The 27,320-nt window shown below is 39.5% G+C and overlaps 1 protein-coding gene across 2 annotated transcripts in view; it reads left to right on the top strand.

Moving 5' to 3' along the window:
- RIGI (RNA sensor RIG-I) overlaps positions 1 to 27,320 on the top strand; it is a 484,815-nt gene that overhangs the window by 57,046 nt on the left and 400,449 nt on the right. For both annotated transcript variants that reach the window (XM_069239695.1, XM_069239686.1), the window contains exon 2: positions 8,430 to 8,561. In XM_069239695.1, coding sequence (XP_069095796.1) covers positions 8,486 to 8,561 — 76 coding nt within the window. In that variant the 5' untranslated portion in view covers positions 8,430 to 8,485. The remainder of the gene's footprint in view (positions 1 to 8,429; positions 8,562 to 27,320) is intronic.

Genomic DNA, 27,320 nt, shown 5'->3' with positions numbered 1-27,320 from the left:
TACTGAGTGGGTACATTATATATGGTGACTGCTTTGCAAAGCTTCAGTGCCTTCAACAAACTGCCACTGTGGCACCTTGTTGAAGGTACAGAGAACCCAACATGCCTGATGGAGATCTGTAAGCCTGTTGGGTGGTCTTACGCCAGGGGAGTAGAGGGCATGGCTCTGGTCACCTGGTAGCCTGCAGACTGCCCACCATATTCTGAAAAAGCCCCATATTAGCACATGTTCATTTCTTCATATTGGCCTTTCATTTCCAGTTTTGGAATGCATAGACGGAACTAGGATTAGTTGTGGTACATGACTGAAAAGGGTATCTTTAAGTCTTTCTAACTTTTGTAAGCCACAGTGCATACAACAGTTAAACATGGTGTGCCATACTGTTATATGCACAAATATGTTGTTTGCGCATGTCAGATGTGCGTAGTTAATGATGTCTTATTTCTTTGCATTCTGGTGTGTGCAGCTGTGTTTTCCACCCACAGGAGCATCAAAATGCAAAGAAAGGATCCAACATAAAAACCTTTCTTTGCAAGTCTAAGTATTATGTGAGCTTGTTTGAGGACTCCTTTCTTATGTATGTCTAAACGTAAAGAGCAACACTGTACTAGGTGGCTTAGTTGCATTTTTGCCTGTCTTTCGGCAATAAGCCAAATTAGCTTCCAACAATGGCCCTCATTACAACCCTGGTGGTCGGTGTTAAAGCGAGCGTTAATACCGCCGACAGTAAAAAAAATGGGATTTTGTCCCTGGCGATAACCACCATCAAAGACCACAACTTTAACACACCGACCGTCAGGGTGGTAAAGGCCGCTGGGCTGGAGACTTCGGTCTCCAGCCCGGCGGCCGTCACAATCCGACCCTCAGGGTTACGACCTGGCCTACCGCCATGGTTTTCATGCCAAACTTACCGCAATGAAAACCATGGCAGTAGGCAATATCAATGCCAGGGAATCCAATCCCTGGCACTGATAGGGGTCACCCCCGCCCCACTCCCCCTGCCCAGAGTCTTCCCCCACCATCCCCCTCCCTCTCCTGCCACAGCACATATACACACCCACACACGCATCTATATACACACATGCACACACGCATACCCACCTCCACCAACGCATGCCCACATACACACCCACACACCACAACACACACCAACATACCTTGTCACACACATGCATTCACAGCACACAACACTCACAATCACTCATTCACGCACACATTCAACGTGACTCACACCCGCATGCACGCATTCCAAAACATACACACACCCCTTCACATACACACAACACCTCCCACCCTCCTCTCCTGTCGGAGAACCCGACTTACCTGTTGGCAGGGGGTCCTCCGGCTGGAGACGGTCCGTGGCACTGCTGTCAGTAGCAGCGTCTGCCAGCAAAACACTGCCAGGCTGTATCATTGGTCATGATATGGTCGGCGGTGTTTTGCTGGCGTGGCGGTGCTGCTGTCAGCAGCGCCACCTTACCTCCGTCCGCCGCCATGACCATCGGCGGTGTTCCTCCAGCATTCTGGCGGAATACTGTCGGCGGTCATAATACGCGCACATGGCTGGTAGCCACTGCAGTGGAATGTTGCTGGCCATGGCGGTAGGCAGTAGATACCACCAATGTTGTAATAAGGGCCAATGTGTTTTGAAGGAATTCTACACAGTAGTTCTAAACTGTTTTATGTGCACATTGTTGTGTTATACTGCAGCTAGTTGAAAAGTTCCCTCATAAGACGTCCACAGTAGAAACTTCATTTATTTCTCTCTCTGAATAGAAGTAGCCTATCAAAATTATACTATTTGATTGCTTGTAATCTTCTGAGACTTCATTAATACTGACACCACTTGATTTGATGTTTGATTCAAATAGTGCTGACTTGAGACTTTCATTATTACTGACGCCACTTGATGTGAGGTTTAAAAATTGATACATATTAGTGTATCTTTTGTTTTCACTGGACACTTATGCACTGCCAATACTACTGCTACTAGTCCTGATATACTTCTGTACAAAAAAATGTTGTCCAGAGATTTTAATTTTTGATTTGTGTTTTTGTATCATTAGAGATGTAATTTAGCTTGGGTAGACATTGCTAATCCGGGTGGATTTTTTATGGACGGCATTTTTAAAAACGGCGTATGTATAGCAGTGATGATGTAATATTTCAGGAACTATGAGACCTATATACTTTATTTTGGTGTCTAAACATAGATTTTGGGGGTTGAGTACTCTTATAGTGAAAGAAAATAACTCCACACAGCAACCCTTCTGCCAATTTCCAAAATGGCAGCTCTAGAATAATGTGTTTTAGCTATCATACTGGTAATTTATTTTAATATTGTTTTTGTTTCAGGCTTGTCGTTGATTCAAATTTGTGAACATGAGTGAAGCAGGTGGTAGCAGAGGATCTTTACCTCCTGACAAATTGTTGCTTACTACAAAATTTGAGGACTCCTTCAACAAAGAAAAATGTGTCATGTGCCAAACTAATCCGAAAGAAAAGCTAACGTCAACATAATGGCTGGACAGAAGAGATTTTGAGATGCTGCAGAAATACGGATAGACGAAGGCTCATATTTATACTTTGTTAGCACCGTATTTGCATCATTTTTTGACGCAAAAGCAGTGCAAGCTTACAAAATACAATTGTATTTTGTAATTTTGCACCGCTTTTGCATGAAAAAATGACGCAAATGCAGCGCTAACAAAGTATAAATATGGGCCTGTAGTGTGGTTAGTTTTACGTATTCATTGCGTTTTAGCTTCAGGCTTTAGGCCTTTGTGCACTTTGCCCTGAATATATTTTATTCATTTGCTGACAGCTTAGAGCCTCTGTGCACTTTGCTCTACATGCTTTTTATTAGGCTTCGTACTGTTATTTTTCAAATAGCCAGTTCTACGGTGTTGTTTTTTATTCATATCACACTGTTTTGCCTACTTCTGCACTGGAGTTCTCCATAACATATTTACTCTGTACTTCAGTCAAGGATACAGTCTGGTACATTGCCGATAGACGTGGTAGGAGTTTAGACTTGGCATTCCTGCGTAGGAACATTTTGTGATCACGATGACATGTTAGTTATAAAATCACTTCCTTGTCCCAATACACGGAAGAGGGAGATTCCGACCAGGGAACCACAACTAGACACTGACTGCCTCGTTGCAGATGCTGAACCAAGATCACAGGTCTTGCTCAGGTATGAGGGCTGATGTCTCCACAGTGATTCTAATAGGCAAGCTAGAAGCTTAACATGCTGTGCTCTAAATAGAACAAGCAGAGGGAGAGTAGAAACTGTTAGACAATATGATAGCTTTGTTCTTATGCTTTACTCTCTTGGTGACTATTTCAATCCTACTGTGTTGTATCGTTCTGGTTATTGCGGCTCACACCTTAATATCTAAAATACAGTTGTTTTATTAAAAACATTATATAAAACTTATACTGTCTTTGTCATTTGTATATGAGATCATATTGGAAATAAGAGAGTTGGTTTGGATCTGAGTAACCACGACTTCCCTGAGAAGTTCCAAAGATGTCATGCGCTCGGCTGCCAAATCATTTCTTCCACATGGGAGAAATGAGGCACTGCTAGTTAGCCGGAGCAAAAAACGGATTTAGGGTGATAGAGTTCTTTACACGTGGGTCAGACTCAGTCCCCCACACTGTTATAGATCCTGCTACCTAGAAATCCAGTAGTCTCATTTAGAATAATGAGAGCCCACGCGACAGGCCGAAGTTCACAAAATATTGAAACTGATGGGTGAAGAGGATCAAATATCTTATCATTGTAACAACAGGTGCTACAAATTGTAAATAATGAAAAAAGCCTGAAAACAAATTTGTCAAAATTAGCAGAAACCAGTGACTCACAGCAAGAATCAGAGTCTTCTAAGAAAACAGCGACAACCAAACACAATGACTATTGACTTAGAAGATCGATGGCTACCCCTTGTCAACCTCCAACAACTGATCAGAAATCACAGGATCTTCAATATGTAATCTGTGTTTTAGCCAGGACAAGGGCCAAAGGTATTGACGAAAGAACAAAGTACAGAGTATGTAAGCCTCAAAGGGAAAGCATGTTTTTATCTGCAGCCAGTTTCTTCTAAGATAAGTTTTCAGCTGAGTAGCTGATCTAAACATTGAGGTGAATGTATTTGCAGCGGATTTGTATGCCAACCCAAACTGCATGCATGCATACATTAAAAAATATGAATGTACAATGAGCTCCCAGAAGCAGCCAGCCTTCAATTAAGTTTGCACTCTTTGAAAAAGTAAATTAAGTTTTAATGATACTCTTGAGTGCTGGCTATGGGTTCACACTCAGTGAGATCAGAGAAATAATGGTCAACATTGATGAAACTGTATTGATCCATAATATTGAAAGTAAGATTATATGGTGAAAATGTGAAATGACACAATTCGTTTTGTTAGCCTACAAAAAGAATGATTCACTTATGGTATTCTCAGCTGATTTGACTCCTGAAGTTTTTGCGACCAAAATAAGATCATAGGATGCAGTAAAATCAGCAGGAACCATTTTAGGAAACATCCTGAAAGATTTAGATTTTGGACTTAATGACAAATTTTGGGACGCCCCAGTGCTCCACAAATCATGGGAGTCAACAAAAATACCCAATGTCTTAACATTTTTAACACCATTGTTTAATATCAGCAAAGCAAACTAAAGTGCTTGAGTTCGGATCAGAAGCTGACAACATTGATGATGGCTTTGAAGATATAAGTGAAGAATTGGAAGACAAACCCAGGAACTGACAGGCTTATGCTGTGTAAATTTACTGTCTTTTCCAAATCATGTTTTATGAATTACATGACGGCAAATATAAAACTCCACTACACATGATTACTGCCCACACAATCAATGACAAGTGAAAAAGTAGAGAGCTAATCACTTCAATGAATAGGATTGGTGTATCAACAAGTTATAATGACATAGAATGGAGCAGGAACTTGTTAGCAGCTCATGCTGTAAAATCTTGTGAATCGGACAGCATACCAAGTCATTTTGCCAGGAAAAGATTTACAATTGCTGCTCTTGATAATTTTGATTTTGAAGACAGACCTTCTTTGTCTGGAACAACCAGCAGACAATTCTGCCATGGTGCTTTTTCAAGACTGCAGCAATGAAGTGGTGCTGGAAAGCAAGCTATGTCAGTTGTAGGCATAAACAAACACAGCTGCAAACTTATAATCTAGCTGCCTTGCCAATGTGTGCAAAATCATTACAAGCCATCAACACGTCTCAGTTACCAGAAAGTTTCAAAGTGGCCAAGGACATGAATCTTCTTCTACCTAACGCTGCACTCCGGAGAACTGATTTAACAGAATTTATTATATTGCTTATTCAGTGTGGATTGAAGGATGAAGAAAAGCCAGTCCCTTTTTTGGGCATTTTCCACAAGACAAAAGTTGTGTTGAGGTGTGCAGGAAGTTATCTTAGTGGATGTGGCATAGACGATGCACTTATTGAGGCTGAAATCTTTGGAAGCAAAACTGTCCAGTCAGTATTGAGCGCAACTCAATATGTTATTTTGTTACACAGTATGCTCATCATATCTGAGGCTATAGAAACATTGCACTGGAATGCTTTCTGGAACAAGAATGACAAATTAGGTTTTGCATATCTTATCTCAGAAGTGAACAAGGCACAGGGTGCACTTCATTCAAAAGACATAATGCAAAGCCAGGCAATGTTCAATACACTCAGTTCAAAATCAGAACACCAAGGGGCATATTTCCAAGCCCCTTGTGCCTGCTTGCACCGCCCTAGCGTCATTGTTTTACGCTAATGGGGCATTGAGAATGCCCCCAGCATGCTTTACTTTGTAACCCCTTGCATTAAAACTGAACCAGTTATAATGTATGCAAGGGGGGCGTTCCTACGCAAAGAGGCCCAAAACAATGAGGCAGTGAAATTTACAAGATTTCACTGCACCATTTTCCCATCATTTTTAGCGCCTGCTCAGGGCAGGCGTTAAAGTGATACTCCCATAATGACATATGGGCCTCCCTGTGCTTTGCTGGACTAGTGCCATAAGTTATTACACTAATCCAGCAAAGCATCACAATAACATCATAAAGTTTGACACTATTGTGCTAACGTGTGATGCGCTGTATAGTAAAACAGCGCTACCATGGTGACATTAGGGGGGCGGAGGGCAATGCAAGAATAGTGGCGCACCAGAGCCTATGCACCACTTTCTTGTAAATATGCCCCCAAGTTCACAGAGTTTGTCAAAGAATGTGAAGAAAAACCAGAGCTTTGCAAGTTCTGGGAAAATGTTTTACAGATGGTAGCTCTAGGGAAAAATATGATACATGCTGTTTTGGGTAGGTAATTTGGAGCCTCATGTGAAGACTGTGGAGTCAATGATTACTGTGTTTCACAAATTCAATTACATAAATTACCTGAGATATGGGACCTTGTATTTGGAAAGTGTGAAGAAACTAGAGGTGGGAAAACCATACCTCTACAGAAAATTCATCCAAGGACAATTTGTGGTGAAAGACAGAGAGTGAAGGTTCAATGCTGTGGCTCCAGATATGAAACTGGAACAAACCATTCAGAGATACCAGAAAAGCTCCATGTAAAAGTGAATATGTTGCTCACTGGCAGTTAGTTTACCTTGAAGTCCTTCCATGAACTTGTGAGAGAGGGGAGAGTTTTAATAAACATGTTGACAGCCTCCTTCACTTCATGCAGCAGCAAGGAAACCCTTTTGAAATGACTGAGCCTGTGCGACTATACAGCTTCATGACCAAACAATATGTGGATAACAATATAAAGATATGTCTACTAGCACTCTTGTAACATGGATCTAAATTATACACAGAACTGAAGCAGGAGAAATTTGTATTGAAAGATAAAAAGCTGTTTGACATAATTACTAAAGCTACATTTCCACGCTTTAATTGCCATAGTAAGAGTTTTGCCCAACCAGCTACTACAAAACAGGTTACAAAAAAAACAACATTCACAAGCACATAGAGAGATGGATGTAGCAAAAGAAAAGAGTGAATTTATCAAGGACATTCTGTCGCATGATCTTCTTCCAACAAATGCATTATTTGATGGAGATGCTGCATCCAAACCAGGGAAGCACAAACTCGTACAAGGGCCCGAAAAAAAAACTTTCAACTGACAAATTTCAATTTGAAAAGGTGTTCTAACTGAAAACTGCTGTTGTTGTGGACTATATAATACACCGAAAAAGGTCCCAGGATGATTGATTCCAGACCATGGAGGACTAAGCCTGGCAGTACGGGCTGGACTGTTCCCATGGGGAACAGGGTCAAGACTGATTTGCATATGATTGAGTCCAAACTGGGATGGTGTGGTGGGCAAAAAAAACAATGGATTAAACCCAGATCTTTGTGACTGGGGGTGAATGTTTGCATTGTTCAGCATTCTGTCTATCATCTGTTCTTTTTTTCCTACTCAAATGTTCAACATTCTGCAAATGTACCACAAGTGATTGCATAAAAAAAGAAAAGTGAACTATGAGAATGTGTCTAAAACAGGAGTGATAAACATAATTTTTTCATATTCAGATCATAAACCTTGTTTGGTTTACACATAAAAGGATTAAAACATTTCTTTCACTTCTATATGTGTCTCTTCTTCCTCTATTATAGCTGTCATTTTAATAAATGGCGGAAGGGTTGCTCTGAGGAGTTATTTTCTGTCTCTATAAGACTACCTCACCCCCAAAACCTATGTTTTCTCATCAAAATGAAGTATATAGGTCTCATGGTTCCTGAAATGTTACATCATCACTGCAACACATTCACCATTTTTTAAAATATCGTCCAGAAAATTTTGGCCCGGATCAGCAATGTCTACCCAAGCTAAATTAAATAAAAAATGAAGATCTCTGGACAACAATTTTTTTATGGAGGTAAATTAAGTGGGAGGGATTACTTTTGATGTGCAGAGATGACCATTGGGCTGCTCATCTCTAATTTTGGTGAATAGCAATCAATCAGGGTGGAGAAGGTCATGTCCTCATCCACCCTGCTGGACTGCAATCTGTCCACCAAACATTAAACCTGGCCCTAATTCTATTTTTTAATCCTAACTAACTAATTACCAAAACTATAGTAACTTGCTCAAAGTATCTTAATGAGTTCTCCACAGACCCATTAGAAAAGATTAGAAGTTAGGAAATAAATAAACATTCTCATCTGAACTGGAGCCCGCATTGGTTATGTTGATGTAATGCTTCCTCAGATAGCCAGAGGAAAGACATTGCACCATCCGCCCTATTTAGGATGGACAGTGTAATGTGTTGTTCCTTTCTTTTTAATTTCAGAGTAGTTCCTCTGATGTTATAAATTCCAGATAGTGAGTCTGCACTGTTTCAGTTTGACCCATTGTTAAACTATTCTCCTTTGTGTCCTATCAGAGGCTGTTGAACGTATAAAAGCTGAAGAACTGAAGGGTGCCACTGCAGCCACAGCCATGTTGCTCAAGTATTTGCTAGAGCTGCAAGCAGAGGGATGGTTTCGCGGATTTCTAGATGGACTCTCTGCAGCAGGTTTGTTTTTATTACAGTAATAAAACACTATTGTCTATATCAGTTGTGCATTCTTTTGACAATTACTTTTGTGCTGCCCTGTAAAAGTAGCACAATTGTATGCTGTATGTGATAGGTAATGAGGATTAAACTTCAAGTTGAACAGTCTCTAAAAAATTGTTATTTGAAGGAAGATGTGGTCCAGATATATTGCGGCCTTAAGAAAGAAGCAGGTAGACTTATTGTTCTACCACCTGCACAAAGCTGCACAGATGAAGAATTCAAGGTGTTTCTAGTACCACAGATGTGAATCGAGTGAAAAACGTATCAGGAATGGACTGCTTAGCTTTTGGCCCTGTGTGCTATTAAGATGGTTGGGTATTAGTTTGATATTTAGATTTTCAGTTTGAGCCTCTTGGCACACAAACAAACTCTCCCATTCAGGATAGGAGGTAGCCAGCTTTATTAGAAGGATGAGATACTAAAGCGTAATGGGTCCTGACCAGATTCCTACTGAATTGATGAAAAAGGACCCTGCATTATGGGGCACCTTTTTTGCCACACTGTTCCACTACTGTCTTACACCAAAATCATGGGCTGTAAGTAGAATCATCCCTTTACACAAGAAGGGCCTTAAAGTACCCATAGATATTGTTTACCATCTCTTCTGGCTTCAGTGGGAACTATCTTTGCCAACATTGTACTTGAGCACCACTAAATTTGAGCTACTGATTATATAGTAATTTCATGTGAACAATCAGTCTTACACTCGTTGTATAGCTGTAGTACAATCGCTGGATAGCTATACTACAGTCCATACTCAAAGGGTATATCAGTTAGGGCACAACCACTATATGCTGTATTTAATGATTTCACAACAGTGTTTGGTAGTTGGTAGACACACAGCTGTGGATAAATCCGTCAGGTCTCCTAACATTAATTGTGTTTTTTCATTCTTCGACCTGGTGGAAAGCAATCATGGAAGGTGACAAAGGCATCTCTTCCAGCACCTATTCTTTTCTCCTTGTATAGGCGTGATTTCCCTGGAACAGTTGCAAATCTGCTAGATGTTCCCCCAATACCGGGGTCAGGATCCCTTCGAACATTAATATATGCTGAGGACGAGATTTTGTTTGATATGACACCAAGGGGCCCTCAAAGGTGTCTGAATGAATTGCAAATATTTGCAACCACTGATTCCTTAAGAATGAATGTATAAGATAGTTTTGTTTAGGGGTTAATATATTTGAAAATGGGGTCAGAAAGGGAAGGCCATCACCAACAGTGGGGGCCTATGCTCCCTCTATAAATCTTTGGATTGTAGACATTTAACACATGATTACCTTTTATAAGGCAACAAAACTAGCCACACTACTCAATTACAATTGCACCTTACATGTCATGGTCTTACCTAAATAAAGTACAAGGGAATATTTTATACAAGTTTTGCATTGTAAATATTTGGTATTGAGTCTGGACATAGAATGAATGCACCACTGTCTGACTCATTCTTTAACAGGCTCCCTTCTGGAGTCTTATAAAGCAAGGTTATTTTGTAAGGGAAGGGACCTACAGTCACTTCCTTATACATCTTGCTTATGCATTACAAATCTGGGGTCTGTCTCAAAACTCTTTGTCAAACTTATCCTATAGCCAGTTGAAAAAGGCCCTAAAAGATGCAGTGCCTTTTATGAGCTTTGATTTTTAGAGAGAACACTACAGAAGTATGGAACGACAGGAGAACAGGACATGGTCAACATAATGTAACATCAGCTAGAATTAACATTTGAGCACAAGGTCCGAGTAACAACTTCTTTTGTTCAGATTTATTGGTCTTTGATTAAGAGCCATTAAAGGGGTAAGGGTGGGTAAACAAACATGTAAAACAAACTTGCTTCCTCTGTAACAGTGACCTCCAGGATTTCAGATATGTGAATTATGTCAGGTTTTTAAGCACACAGCACAAAGAAATAGTAATGTCCATCATCATTATTTTTAAAATATAATGTGAAACCATATAGACAAAGATTTAATTTTATGTTGTGTCCTATGAATGAGCAAGTCTACAATGGTATTGTTTACATTTTAAAAACCTTTTTTTAATATTGTACTGAATTATTGTGTAAGCTTGTTTCTTTTAACTGCTGAAAAGGTTGTAAAACAATCTCACTGTGCCAAACGTCCACCCCTACCTGACCCATAAACTTCATCTTTCCCTCACAATGAAAGCCCTTTGAACTCCTTAACTCCACTCACCCCTGAACACTAAGAACTCTTCACAACACCTAAACTACACCCATCTCTGACTCCTAAACTCTACCAATTCCTAAACCCTAACAAATTCTTTCTTTGTCCAAACCTCACCTATTATTGAAATCTTAAAACCCTTCACCACATCTAAACTACACCCCATCCCTGAACCCTAAAAGAATCCTCACCATCCCTAAACTCCACCCATTCAAAACCCCTAAAAATCCTTCTCCACCCCTGAACAACTGAATCCTTGCCCCCAAAAACCCTCACCATGTCAAAAATGCCACCCATGCCTGACCCCTAAACTCCACCAGTCCCTGACCCTGAATGCCCTTTATATGCCTAAACTCCACTCACCCCTGAACCCTAAGGATTCTTTACAACACTTAGACTACACCCATCCCTGATCCCGAAACTCAGCCAATTTCTGAACCCTAAAAACTTCTTTGTATGTCTAAACCCCACCCATTACTGAAACCTTCTTCACCACATCTAAACTCCACCAATCCCTGAACCCTAAAGAAAACCTTCACCAACCCTAAACACCACCCATTCTAATCTCCTAAAAACCCTTCATCATCCCTAAACTCTATTAATCCCAGATCCCTAAAAAACATTTTGTACATTTAGAGTCCATCCATCTCCGAACACTTAAGCTCCTAAGAATCAAAACAGCCCACCTCCCTTCACAATATTATTCAATAGGTCACTCAAAATTATACACATATTTATTAGACACAGATAATTTCAATTGAAGTCAACAATTATTATCAAAAAATCCCCTTAATTATGATATATTATTTTAGTACAAAATATATTCTTGCAAAATCTACTTTTTTCATAATTTAGAAAACAATTTTCACTAAAATTCTAATTTCAATGTATCACCCCTTTCTATATCTTTCCCCCTCACAACATACATACCAAACATTCATTCCACACACTACATCTAAAAAACCTGAGTGCATACAGTTTGCAAATATCAATAAAATCACTGATCAAACAAAGTTTTTCATCAGCGTGAGTTCTTCAAAGCCAATGCTTCTCCTTTTCATATACATAAATACCAAAACTCAATTTATTTTGTCAGACGTCACAGCAAAAAAAATTGGCCTGTTGTATAGGTACTGTAGGTCTTGATATTGTGGTTACAAATTCTGTGCCAAAGCATGTTTTGATTAAACCCGACATACGCAGTAACCTTCTTCCGGGCACCAAACCACCCACCTAAAACTAAAAAAGGGGATGATGTGGGAGAACTTCTAATAATTTTTACAAATCTTTCCAGAGCTAGTATAACCAAAAAATCCTTCCTTGTCCTCTGGATAACTTCAGATTTATGTCTGCAATGTATGTATTGCAAAATACCAGCATCAAACCTCCCCAATGTTCACGGGCAATTCATATGTTCCCAAGTTGTTACACACACTACAACAGAATCTCAAGGGATATATACCCAACCACTATTCCTGATCACCAGTGCAAGATACTGCAGTTATTGAGGTTGTTCTTTAGCTCCACCATCACATCTTTACTCACCAGGGACTTATAGAAGGAATATAACAACATAGTCACGGACATGGTACTGTGATCCACTCCTGCCGGTCTCTGCTGCCACCCGTGCGTAAGTCAATGACAGGCATGCAGGACCCCTAATACCTCCAACCATCCTAACTTCCACCCCTTCCTGAATCCTAAAAAAACCCTCTAACCTCTCTATCCAAAACTCAACCATAAAAAACTCTCACAGCCCTAAACTCTGCCCATCTGTGAACCCTAAAAGCACCTCACCACCCCTAAACGTAACCCATTCCTGATCCCTAAAAACCTCTGTCACCGATAAATTCCACTCTTCCCTGATCCCTAAACCCTACTTATTCACCAGAACTCACCTAGCCCTGAGCGGTAAAAAAACTTCATTGCCCCCAAACATCATCCATCGCTGAACACAAAAAAAAACTCACTACCCCTAAACTCCACATAATTCTAATGTAATTTTTGATTGTTCTGTTAAATCATCTTTTCTTTCAAATGTTTCCTTTAATTTTCAATTTTATTAAAATTGTCATTCCTTAAAATAGTTTTCTTTGAATTGGTTTCTTCCTAAGAGGTTTCACAGTTTTTGTTTTTCTATGAATTCACATATATCACCTAGAAATCACTACTTGATTCTGCATTTATTTCAGTTGTGGCCTAAAACAAATATTTTGATATTTTCTCATATCATATGTATGCCATTACCTAAGTGGGGTAATTTACTTAAAAGAGGTATAAGATATGATGAGGCCTAGTCACCAAAGCATCGTAAGTTTGTAAAGTAGTACTTCTGTTGTACTACTTTACATACTCACGAACGCTATTTACTAATCTACGGCCAGAGATCTCCGTCTAAGCTGCTATAGCTCTGATGTGTGGAGTTCTTCACCACCAAACTCCACACACAGATGTGTATGATTTTGGTGTAGGTCTGGGAGGGGAAAGGGGGCATGACTTCAAAATGGGAAATAATTACTACTAAATGGGTGGAGTAATCAGAGAATTATTGGGGGCACAGGGAGGGACATGCAAATACAAAAACTAACCTATAAAGGAGCAAACTAATTGCTATTTACCACATTTACACCCAAATCTATTTCAGTAGTACTACTGACCAAACAGGCTCAAAACTACATTTGCCAATACATGTAATAAGTCAAGTGCTACACATGGCCAGTCACTGGTATTGCAAGCCATTCTCTTGGAAATAAATTGAGACACTGAAAAATATTAGCACGACATGGGGAAAAATATGATATGAGGGTAACATATTTTTATGTGTCACACAATTATGATTTAATATTTACTTTATGAATATTTCTTTTTTAATAAAATGTTTTACTGGCACAAAACTCTAATCAAAGGTAGAATTAATAGAGAACACATATTGCAATAAGGCTTCATTATCATCAATATCTGCTACTGCCAGGGGTGTGAATGATCCATCAGGATTCCAGTACGCTTGTCAACTGGTGAAACTCAGCAACATCAACCCATCACACACAGACTGTCCACATAAGTCAAGCCATAAACAAAGCCATTTTTTTACAGATCTATTTTTATTGCCTTGCCTGTCCGTAACAATTACTTAAGGAGGGGAGAGAGGATTTACAAGCACAAGACCTACATTTTTAGAATGTCCAGGGAAGCTGATACTAAAGATACCTCTTCTCCCCAGATGTGATTCTTGAAATCGTTGCAGACTGGGAACAGTCATTCAATTCACCCTTAGGTTCCTTCAGGCGATCCATGCACATGTCAAATCACTGGCTGTACTCCGTTTCCTGTCCACTGTATCTTAACAGAGGGTCAGTGGAGACACCATGGGTATCTCACGGCAGGCCAATCATGGTACTTGTGACAGGAGCTTAGATGAATCACCAGCCAAGAGCACTAGTTTATCGCCATGCAACAGTCACTGAAGGGAAGTCAAGGGAATTTTGTTCCATTGCAAGTGCCTCCGTGTTAGTTGCCATTGATTGCACAGACATGGCATTCCTGCCTACCCACCACATGGAACACCATTTCCACAACAGATGCCAGTGGAACTTTATTAACATGCAAGCTATCAGCAATGCAAAGGGTTGCTTTTCTGATACAAATGCAGCTCTTCCTGGTGGCACATACAACAAAAACATTGTCCATCATTCTGCTCTTCTATATCAGTTTGTTGTTGGGGATTTTTGTGACTTGTGGTTACTAATTGTAACTAACTCACTCTGTGATTCCGTGCATATCTAGGTAATTCAACAACACACATAGTTACTCATGCACTTCGACCCATATCAATAGAAAAACATAACACTAACACTGAATACTTGAATGTATAGATTGTGTGCAACATTCTCAGGGTAACCACTTTGTTGCAGGTGATACCATGTATACGATCTCTTCACATATCCTTTCTCTCTTCTGACATCCAGCCACACTGTCTTAACAGCAGTGTAACAGAGTGCACAAGCACATGCACAAGGCATCATTAAACACACCTTTAATATCCTTAAGTCACTCCTCAGATGCCTTGACCATATTGGGTGGTAACTACTCCTAAAAAAGTAGTGTGTAATTTTATGGTAGCCTTTAATATATTGTTCAACAGCACCTTGCAACTGGACTTACATGCAGCCCTTTCCTATAAACTACTGCCCAATCCAGGTTCAAGGGTAGGACACAGAACAGAGGTTACCATCTGAAGAACCATGACTCACCGATAAACTCCCATTTCACTTGAACTGCTAGCTTTGTTGCAGCATCACAGTAGTTTGACACAGTTGAGCCAAAATTAATTGGTGGACTATGTCAGGTCCACACATGCATCCTCAGACACCACTGCTACAACACAATGATGTGACAACTAATCTAGCAAGTCTCAATGAAATATGCATCCACTAACACATCACTCATTTATCCACACCGCACATTTTGTAAGTACTTTCGTCATGCATACCCACTTGCAATTTTAAACCACATCGTAACATGCTACACGTAGTGTACAGATAGTAATATATAATACATATAGGATTACTTTTACACATCTTTATATCACATGCATGTACTTCTATATGACATGATTTCATCATAACATTTTATTTCATTTACCACTTTGGAAAATTTCCCAGCCCCAAACATGTGTTCTTCATTTTCTGTGGAAATGTACTCAAAACGTCTGTGAAGTGAATTTTTCTGACTCCACTTAGTAGGGAGGGAACTCCATAATAGAGGTGGAGTACTTCTATATGGGCATATTTCCCCATCTACTGTGACAAGCAGGATATTACCCGCAGGAACAGAAAATAGGCCATTCCTAAGACCACAACAGAGTCCTTGGACATTCTGCCATGTGAAGAACTGGACAAAGTGCTTTCTCCTTTCTGTTTCATTGTCTGAGGAATTAGAACCCCTTTCCAGTAGGCATACTGCCACCCAACAGAGTATAAATATGTCAAGGTGACCAATGATTTCTTGACTTGGCTCCAAAGGAGGAAAAAGCTAAAAGGCACAAAAAACTTCCTTTGGGTCTTGCCACTCTCTGAATGTTGCCTGATTTGGTAGCGTCATGTAGTCTCTCATTATTCTAATGAGACTACTGGATTTCGAGTGGAAGAATCGCCTGCGGTGTGGGAGAATGAGTCTGACCCACTACAGGTGACATTTGTCGCTCCAATCCGGGTTCTGCTCTGGCTAACTAGCAGTGCCTCTTCTTTACCCCAAGACAGGGACGATTGGGCAGCCGAGCGCATGACATAAATGTTATTTCAGGGAAGCCGTGGTCACTCAGGTCTCATCTGTTTCTCTCAGTTACATTAATCTCTCATACACAATGACAAACAGAGGCAGTATATATTTCAATAATGCTTTAATAAAGCGACTGCATCTTGGCAAAGCGTGAACTTCAATAACCAGGACGATAAAGCATGGCAAGATTAAAATTGTGACAAGGAGAGTAAAACATAAAAATAATGCTACCATATTGTCACTAGAGTCAAAAGACTAATTCCTACCTAGGCTATGATAGAGCACAGTGTGTTAAGCTCTAATTCTGCCCCTCAGGTTCCCCTTGGAAGACATCATCCCCCATACCTGAGCAAAGGCCTGAAGTCTGCAATACAGCTGTAGCGAAGCATTCAGCAATCAGGATACAGTTGTGGTTCTCTGGCTGGAATCTCCCTCTAACGTGTAGGGGGCAGGGAAGTGTTTTTATAATAAAACAACTGGTTTTCTAAGAAAATGTCCCTATGTAAGGATGTGTAATTTCTATGAATGTCAGAGACTAAATTTATACAACGTTCACTGGCAACCTATCTTACCGCAGCCTTGGAAGGAGCACAGAGTGAGCAAGAATGTCTTGCTTGAGAACAGAGTGCTGGCCTAGGCAAAAACAGTCAGATAGAGAGAAAATAAAACAAGACCGTAAAAGTGGCTACTGTTACAATAATAAAGCAAAGCCAAATAAAATATATCTAGGTTAAAGTGCACAGCGGCAGGCCTAGTATATTAAAATAACGTGCTTGAAGCTATAACAAAAATGGGTACACACCAGTAGAAGGCATCCTGCGATTCTTGATATTGGATACTTGCTCTGGCAATGGATTCTGTGACATAATAACAATCAACACATATTGCAATACCGAAATATTGTGGCAAAAATATTGAAAACAGTAATATTGACTTACTTGAAGCTCTAAATAAAACAGCAGATTATCAAGACAAAAATTTCAGCAATAGAAATATATTAAAGCAAACAACACATATATAGAAAGAAAAAATATAGAAAGTAACAACACCAACAACCAAATGCTGCAAAAGAAACAAAGCCTAAGCCTGTTATCGGAAAGCATTGTATAACAAATATTACTAACACACCAACATTTTTTAAATGTTTTATTCAATAATATCATACATTGAATAACAAACATTCTTATATATTAAAACTCACAACAATAAGTGTCTTCCATATAGATTAAAAGGCAAAAAAATAAGATCCTAGCAAACCTTTTATCCAATCAGATTGAAAAGAAAAACAATTACCATACTAATGAAACCCCAGTTAAAAAGTACATAAATAGTGACAGAATAAATAGGCAAACTGCTGCACTTGAAGCCACCACGCAAGGAGAGCATTATCCTGTCCGAATAAAAAAGCTTTGGGAAAGGACTGCACCAAAAACCAAAGGAAACCATCTCAATCTCTAAGAACATAAATGCAAATACAGTTTAATGTAAAACACTATTTAAAACATTGCAAGTTATTAAACACCTCAACTAATTTCCTTTTATATATATATATGCACAATACAGATTAAAACAATGTAGTAATGTATTGTATTGTAATTGTATCCATACAGCGCTTACTACCCCTGACGAGGTGACAAAGTGCTTATCGGCAAGTAGCACGCTACTCCGGAACCCAAGAGGAATTAGTGGTGGATTAATATAGAGAAATATGAGTACAGTATTAGTATTCTTATGAGTTAATTTGAGCAGAGGATATGTGAGTTTGTTAGTTGGATTGACTAGAGTAACTGAGGGATAGAGAAAGGAATAATCCAGAAGTGTTAATTGGGAGTTTATAGTAATAGGATGAGGCTTGGGATGAGTAAAGGAGAGATGGAGGAGGGAAGAGTCTGTGGAAGAAGTCGTTTTGGATGAGTTAAAGATGAGATAAATGAGGGAGAATTTAGTAGGGTTGTTTGGGAGATCATGGTAGTAAACTGATGTTTAGGGTGAGCTAGATGCTGTAGAGGAGGGAAGAAAATAGGCAGGGTTATTTTGGAGAAGAAAGTAGTGAAATGGGTTTGGGATGAGCCACAGTGGGGATGGAGGACAGATTGATAGGGACGTAGGATGATGGGGAGACAGAGTAAAGCTTACAAGAGAGCAAATTTATATTATGTTATTATTTTGTATTTATTAATTATATATATAAATATATATATATATATATATATATATAGTAATTTTTATTTTTATTTTTAATTTCTGTTTTTAATTTAATTTAATTATTTATAATTTGAATTTTATTGAACTTTTATCTAAACATACTGGAGGCAATTATTGACAAGCGGGGTGAATCAATGGCACATTTGACAAAAGAAACAGATATTGTTCTAGTGCGGGTGACCTGCCCTGTTGCACCATGACTGTACTATAATACTTCCTGCATGACCTTTCTAAGCCTATAGGTTTCTACCAAAAATATTTGAAAATTATGATTCAAAAACACTGTTTGATCCCTTTATTTATTTATATTTTTAGTGCCATCCTAGAAGACATTTGTCTCACTTGCTAGACGTCAGGGACAGTACTGCAGCCACCACATTTAATTTTAATGATCACCAGACACCGCTAGTGAGCTGAAGTGTAATGGAGCAAAGAGGGAAGTGTAAGGGAGGGGCAAAGCAAACAAAAGCAGAGACAAGTTATTAAAAGGAACTGCGCTGTCTAATGCTAAAATATATAGAAAAGCTCAAAGTTCAAAAGTGGACAAGCGTGATGCACTTAGGTCCTGCCATTCTTCACAATTTATGTTTAAAATAGAGACACATGACCTTGGCCTCACTGTGAACCTGGCTCCCATATGCCCTCGCTGACCCCTCGGGAGCGTTAGTTTGCTCTCTAGTGCTTTTACCACCAGGCTATTGAGACTTTTTTGTTAATAGCACTTCTCACGCTTACATTTTTGAGCCTCTACTCGTAGAATTAAAAGAGAAACTCCAAGTCCCAGAACATAAGCTGCTGTTGCCGAAAATGCAAGCCAAGCACTGTATGAAGGTGCCACCCATAACATGGAGGTTCTCGGCAGCTGTTTGGCTCACTAAAATCAAGGCTTAATACTGGACCTGGGGACTGCTTTGTGGCTGGTAAACTGTAGGGAGAGACTGTGTCACTTATCTGTGTTATTTATTCTGTCACTGGCCAAACAGGGAGAAGAGACCGCAAACTGCTACACTATATTGGAGTGTCGAGATATTGATGGCGTTGAGAAGACTGTGCGCCTATCAATACTGATTTGCATGCAATAAAAGGCAGCCAGTACTTTACTTGTCTGCTTTTCTTTTAATGACCCCCGGTTTAATGTGACGGCTTCTTGGGTAGGTAAGTTATTTAGGGCCAGATGTATCAACAAACCATTTTTCGATTCTCTAATAGCGATTTTTAAGAAATGTCTATTTTAGAGTCACAAAATGGTATGTATCATATTTGCGATTCGGTAATTGCGATTTTTAAGTATTCCGGCCCCATTCACACCTATGGGCCTGTAGGCTATCTGTGAATTTTTTGTATTTCCCAAATTGCGAATTCCTAACTGGAATTTGCAATTTCTGAACTGCAAACCCCAGGGTGCTGGGGGCCTAAGGCCTCTTCTGCTGCACCCCCAAAATTTATTTGCGGACATGTAAGGGGCACACATGTCAAAGGGGCATGTGTGCGTTACATGTCAATTTAAAAAATGCATTTATAATGCATTTTTTAAATGTGCACGTGGTTACCACCAAATTGTATTTGGTGGTAATAGCGATTCCTTAATGCCCAATTCGCATAAAGGAAAAGCTTGTTACATGTGCCTGAGAAATCGCAAATAAGGAGTGCGATTCTCTGTACCGGGGCCCAATTTTAATGAGTCACTGTTTTAGCGATTCCTTAAAATTGCATAGCGAATGCCTTTCATACATAATGAAAGGCATTTTTGCATTCGCAAACGGCCATTCGCACACTTTGCAAAAACGCTTGATACATCTGGCCCTTAGTCATTTGTCTTTTATGTAGTGCTTTACACTGGATTGATACAGTTTTCAAATCGATGTCAATACTGTCTGGATGTGTCCCAGTAGCATGTACTCCACCTATAGACAGGACGACCTTTTCACTAATATCCGTTTTTGCAGGATGGTACCTCAGGCATGTAGATGCAAAAATAAATTGAAACTACACATTCACAACGCGAAGCTGTCTGCTCATGGATTACGGTGAAACTCTCAACTACGACTTTGGGGAAGAAGGACACCACCACTGCAACTTGTTGTGTGTGTAAAAGGCCACTTTATTGGAAACAGGTGCACTTACAAACAGTAATAACCCTTGGCCTAATGCCTCACAAAACTAAAACCTCTCTATACATCGAGTTAACCTATCCCCTCCCCTCTCCCTTTCCCTTAACCACATGGCCTCTCATTACCCTTTACATTGTAAAGCTTCTTTTGTGAAACCAATTGTCATGTTAATAATCTCCTGCTGCTCCCTACCCCTTGACGTGTAACTCCCCAAAACCCTTAATGGCCACCTATACCTGTCTGAGTTGTCTTGCTGTCGTCCAGTCCTTTTCTCACTTGATAATATCTTGATGTCTCTGCCGTCCCTCCCTGTTCTCCTAGTTGGGCGAACTGTCTCAGTTCCCACTTGCACCTGTTCCCAGTGACAATTACAATATATGCTCCCCCGTGCACCCATTTCCAGAAAAACACCTAGCAAATGGGACCCAACTTAAAACTACCCCAAACCTCCCCCCCGTCAAGCCCTATGGGAGGGCAGGCTGGGAAAAATTGCCAACCCGACCGGTCACTGTGTCCTCTCAAAATGGTGACCGATACTTAAAATGGGCAGTTTAAATACCCGACTGCGTAGCCCAAAGAGCACCCAAGTGGCGCCCGTGGGCTGCACCACCTCCCCAAACTCCCCGGCGGGGGGAGACCTCGAGGCTCGGCTATCTGCTCCCGGGACCTCCTTCTCTCGTACACTTTTTAAACTCATCCCTGAACTGCAAGGAGCTTCGGGGTCGTGCCATGCTAAAGAAAGTGACGAGCTCACCGACATTTTAAGTTTAGCCGTTAAATGTCTAATAGGTGTGGGTCATTCCCATTTAGAAGTGGGTGTCAAAGGGTATCGTTGCTGGACCCCTGCTGATGGCTGCTAATAGAAAATTACTGAAAGCGCTCTTTAGCGCCTCGTTGCCATTAGCCCCTCACTCACCATGCGCTTCAGTGCCACTAAAGGCGCTCAGCCCCTCTCCCGTGTGTTATGCAAAGTGGCCCTTGGCACCCTGCAGAGACAGAGGCAACGCAGAGACAACAGCCCCCTGGACTACAGACATAAACAGCCCTCCTCGCTGCAGAGAACTTCACCTCTCCCACTAGACGGGCCTCCTTCTAGCAGCTCTCCCCGTTGGTGGGTGCCCACTCTGGAAGGTTCTTGCTCTGACTGTGTTTTTTCTCTCTAAAAGATACTTCGCAGGTGAGTTTTTTATGATGGTTGGTTTTCCTTTTTGGCGCTAGAAGATTTTTGCTGGAAATTAATTGCGCTAGAAACATGGTTGCTCTCTTGGGACTTTATCTTATCAAATGATTGCCTTGATAATAATTAAAAATGTGTTTCTACTTCCCGCCAAACAGTGCGGTTTCTTAAAATTCTAAAGGACATTTTTGCAACCTTTGCTGTGTTAAGTGTGCTGTATTAAAAGGTAAAGGTGTTTGTTAAAAATGTAAAAAGATCTAGCTAGTGGACGCATTCTAGCGTTATATTTGTGTACCAATAAATTTCTTTGCCCCGCTGCTGTTTTATATTGACTAGCCACATGATGATGGCTCATGCCTACAAGGTTTGTGATGACAAGTTGACATGCAGCATGTTATGATGCGGTCATCGGATGAAACGGCTGTGTAGAGTGTAGTAAGTTTATTGTATAGATAGTAAAACCCATTATATGAAAGCACCAACGTGCTGGTAGCTTGTCCCATGGTGCCATACAAACATTATAAAAAATTATCTGTTACAAAAAAACATGCTGATCACTACATCTAAATATCCTTCCGAGGTCGATATACCTACTGGTGAATTGGGGAGGAATCAAAAGGCGAGGTGAGCGTTAATAGCGCTCCACTACTTTTATAACATTTTCATAGGCAGAACTCTTAAGATACCCACCAGCTTTGCATTCTGGGACTTGTAGTACTGATTTTCTAACGCTATTGGGGAAAAACCCAAAGAAATGGGAAATCACGGACTGAACGAGATCGGAATGGGGATGGAGGATAGGTTGTTAGAGACATGCCGTATGGTGATGGGTAGACAAAGTAAAGTTTACAACAAAATAAATTTAGATTATTTTTATTTATTTTTAATTTTATTTGTATATATATATTTTTATTTAATTTGTCTTTCGTACAGTAGGACTAGAGTAATAGATAGATATGTAAATACATAGTAAGGGACTATATGTTTAGGAATATAATAATAGGTATAATAATATGAGATGAAAAGTAGTATTGTATAAACACAGACTTTCAAGATTTGTAATATTTGAAGTTAAGTAATAAGTGTACTTTTCTAACACTTATTTATCGTTCCTCAATTTTTGAATAGTGAAATGCTATGATAATAAAACATTTGATCAGTATGATATAAAAACGAGAGCAGGGATTCATAAGTACCTAATATAACAACTTATCTAGGAGATATACAATGACCTATGAACATTTTAAGCATAGAATAACATACACATATACATGTATATACACACACATATACATATATATATATATATATATATATATATATATATATATATACATACATACACATATACATACATATATACATATACCCAACCATGAGTATATATACATCTGTTAAACACGTTTAAAGAGTATGTGTGTAATTTATTGTTATGACATAGTAGCAACACATAATTCCTAAAGAACTATACATATCTAGAATATACACATAATCAGATTAAAAATATTTATGAACACAGGCATATGCAGTCCATTGCTGTTGGAATATGGAGGTTATGAAGGAAAGACTCAACTCTTGATTAGTCTTCTGAAGACAAGATAGTTATCCATAAATCTTATATTTGGGGGTAGTGAATTCCATAGTTTGGCTGCTTCAACGGAGAAGGATGTACCACCCATAGCCTTTTCCTTGTATGGTGGTGTTCTAAGGTGGGGTGCCACTCTTGAGTGGAGGTTTCTTTGTTGAATGAATTTGGTTAATTTGTTTCTGATAAAAAGTGGTCCTGTTCCATGTATAGCGTTGTGGGTGATACAGAGCAGCTTGACGGTGGATCTTCTGGCAACTGGTAACTAGTGTAGTGCTCTCAAGGCAGAGGAGATGTGGGCTAGTGGCTTTATATGTAGTTGCCTGGCAGCAGAGTTCTGAATACGTTGTCCTTTTTTCATAATAGATAGACATGATCCATGGTAGAGGCCATTGGCATAATCCAGTTTGGATAGTACAAGAGAGATAGTAGCCTGCAAATCCGAGGTGGGGGAAGATGCATCACAGAGTCTTCAAGGTGATGAAGCTTGTTTGTGCTAATTTGTCCACTTGGGCATTCATTGTTAACTTGGAGTCCATGGTAATTCCAAGGTTTTTAACTTGAGGTGGTCCGAGATCGTTAGGCCAGAAACACAGTGGGTCATAATTTTTCCAGTCACCACATGTGAGTATTTCTGTTTTGGAAGCATTTAGTTTGAGATGGCTCCAAGTCATCCACTGATCAACGGCTCTGAGGCAACTGAAGATTTGTGAGTTTTCAATGTCTTTGGGGCTTTTCAATTTAAGTAGTATTTGTGTGTCATCTGCACAGTTCTAGCGTGTGAGTTGAAAATCATTGATCGATTCTAGTCCTCTTTGAGGACTCCTGCTTTTGTGAGTTAGGGTTTGGACGAGAAGGAGGGAGAATAATAATATTATTTCTGTTTTGAAGGTAGGAAGGAAGCCAGTCGAGAGCAGTCCCTTCTATGCCGGCTTTGTGGAGTCTTTGAATTAGGGTGTCATGGTCAACCGTATCAAAGGCAGCCGAGAGGTCCAAGAGAAGTAGTGCATTACCTCCATTGAGGTTTACTGTGTTTTTAAGATCATCCCAGATTGCTATGAGTGCCGATTCAGTGCCTTTTCCTGGGTGGAATCCAGTTTGGTAGTCTGAAAGTGTGGAATTGTCTTCAGTGAATTGTGACATCTGGGCGAATACTACTCTTTCTGTCAGTTTGCCCAGGAAAGGTCCATTTGTAATTGGTCTGTAGTTGCTGGGGTCCTGTGGGTCTAGGTTTGATTTCTTTAATAACTGACGTATGTATGCCTTTTTCAGGTCTTCAGGAACAGTTCCTGGAGTTAAAGAGTTGTTGATGATTCTTCTTATAGGTGTGGCAGTAGAAGTAGATAACAGAATGTTCTTGAAGATGTGTGGTAGACAAGGGTTAGAAGGGCAACCGAAAGGCCTGCTTGCTTTGATCAAATCCATAAATTCAACTTGTGATATTTGTTTGAAGGACTATAGAGGCTGGGTTGGTTTATTCTTAGAGGGGATTTTAGGAAAGGGGTTGGTACTGATGGTTTTCTTCTGTTTTAAATAGGAGACTGTTCTGCTTTTCTGCTCTTATCTCATAACCGAGCTTACAGAACCTCTCTGGAATGCACTTCTGAGTTTAAAGAAGACATTTATTTTTATTATTACTTCACCGCAAGGTTCTTGAGAGACGAAATTAGTAGATTGGAAGCACACGTTCAAAAGTAGTTGCAGCAATGAAAGCAAAATATATCAAAGTACTTCTCAGTTGCAATGTACATAGCAAATATATGTGATTATATTATAGCATAACTTCCAAGCAAAGCATAAAAGTCCAAATTCATCACCGTAGGGCCTATAGCTCAGCTTCATCTTTCTGGGGTCTGCAAGTTGATGACTCCGGTCAACTGCGAGAAAGGGATTTTCTACCCAAACGGGAGACAGGCAACTGACTTCTCCGTTCCTGTCTGAAGTCAAGCAGATTCAATCTACCCCTGCTGTAGCCCAGAGTCATCCTTAAAAGCAAACTCAGTGTAAGAACCGAAGAAACTTGGAGAGTGGCCTATTCTCCCGAGCTCACTCGTTCTCAGACTGGATTGCGAGGTAAACACAAAATCTAGGTGCTCTTATCAGCTAAGGTCTGGTGTGAAGAAAACAGCTTGGTCTACCATGTGGAAAAACACAGCTTGGAAAAACACAGCTCATCTGCAATGTCTCAACTGCAAGGTCCAACCCCACGTTAATGCCAATAGGTAGCTAACCTAAATATCAAATGTAATGTCTAATGTCATGTCAAAGCCAATAGGCAGCTAAACTGAATACAGAATGTAATGTCTAATGCCATGTCAAAGCCAATAGGCAGCTAAACGGAATACAGAATGTAATGGCTAATGCCATGTCAAAGCCAATAGGCATCTAAACTGAACAAAACATATAATGTGCTACTGGTGAACATTGAGCAACTAATATGCGCAGTGGTGAAACACAAAGTCATTGGTCAAACACAATTAATAGCATCACAGAGACCAATGTGTCTGCCTTGGTTGTGTATTGAGTTGAAACTTGTCTGTCTCAGAAAGTATGTGATGGACCTTTCCTATCCTCCTGTTGTACACAGTGCTAGAATCTATGTTTGATTACAGTTGAAAATGTGACCTATTGAATGTTACAACTTTTCACTGTATTGTATTGTAATAGTATTTATATAGCGCTTACTACCCCTGACGAGGCTCCAAAGTGCTTTTCGGCGAGTATCACGCTACTCCGGGACACAAAAGGAATTAGTGATGGATTAGTATAGGGAAATATGAGTAGAGTTTTAGTATTATTATTAGTTAGTTTGAGCCTCGGATATGTGAGTTTGTTAGTTGGATTGACTGGAGTAATGGAGGAGTGGAGGAGGGAAGAATCCAGACGTTTTAATTGGTAGTTTATAGTAATAGGGTTTAGGCTTGGGATGAGTAAAGGGGGGGTGGAGGAGGGAAGAGTCTGTGGAAAGTGTTAGGGAGATCATAGTAGTAGGAGGGGTTTTGGATGAGTTAAAGGTGAGATAAATGAGGGAGAATTTAGTAGGGTTGTTTGGGAGATCATGGTAGTGAACTGAGGTTTGGGTGAGTTAGTTAGAAGAGGAGGGAATAGCTTAGGCAGGGTTATTTAGGAGTTGAAAGTAGTAGAATGGATTTGGGATGAGTCAGAGTGGGAATGGAGGATAGATTGATAGAGACATGGCATATGGTGATGAGTAGGCAAAGTAAAGCTTACAAGAGAGTAAAAATATAATATTTTTCATTTATAAAATGTTTATATATATATATATATATATATATACATATTTTTTATTATTATTTTTATTTAATGTATTTATTCTTCAATATTATTAATATATATATTTTTTTTAATTAGATTTATTTATAATTTGAATTTCATTCATAGATTCTATTTTATTTTTATTTATTTTTTTCTCTAGTACAGTAGGACTAGAGTAGTAAATAAATAGATATACCAACATACCATCCATTAAGAAAAAAATAAAAAGTCTGAAAATCAAAAAGAAATAACACCAACATTAAACACATACAATGTAATTTTAAGAAATTAAATGCAGAAAATAATAATTAATAGATTAAACAGCAAATATTAAAACATTAAATATGGTTCATTATTAAAAACACAGACATTAATAAAAAAATATTACATTAGACAGAGTTTTTAAACAACATACTTCTTATTTACACAACTAAAAAAGAAAAAAGAAGAAAACCAAAAACAAGAACACTAGTATAAAAATATCCACAATTTCAAACCAATCCACTGCACTAACAAGTAAAGCCTCACACCAAAATAAGTAGCCTAATACCCCAAAAAATATTTTTAAGAATTATAACCACTTTAGTGAAAATAAGTTCATAACGCAATATATCCAAAAACTAAGATAATGAGAACACAAATAAAAGTAAGCAGAAAAAATAAATCAATAAATAACACATATATAGCGTGCACTGAAGAAAAATACATTCACAAAATTATGGACCTGATTACGAGTCTGGCGGTCCGCAGCCCTCCATGGCAGTGGTGGTGGTCCGACTGCCGTCGATCTGGTGGTCCGACCGCTACGAGTATAACAGAAGACTGCCAACGGTCCGCCGGGATCGCCAGGTAGGACAGACCTCCAGGGTCACGAGGAAGCACAAACAGGCTTGCAGAGCATT

This window comes from Pleurodeles waltl, chromosome 1_2, assembly GCF_031143425.1.
Source record: "Pleurodeles waltl isolate 20211129_DDA chromosome 1_2, aPleWal1.hap1.20221129, whole genome shotgun sequence".
Classification (NCBI taxonomy): Eukaryota; Metazoa; Chordata; class Amphibia; order Caudata; family Salamandridae; genus Pleurodeles; species Pleurodeles waltl.
This window is presented reverse-complemented; position numbering and strand designations above follow the sequence as displayed.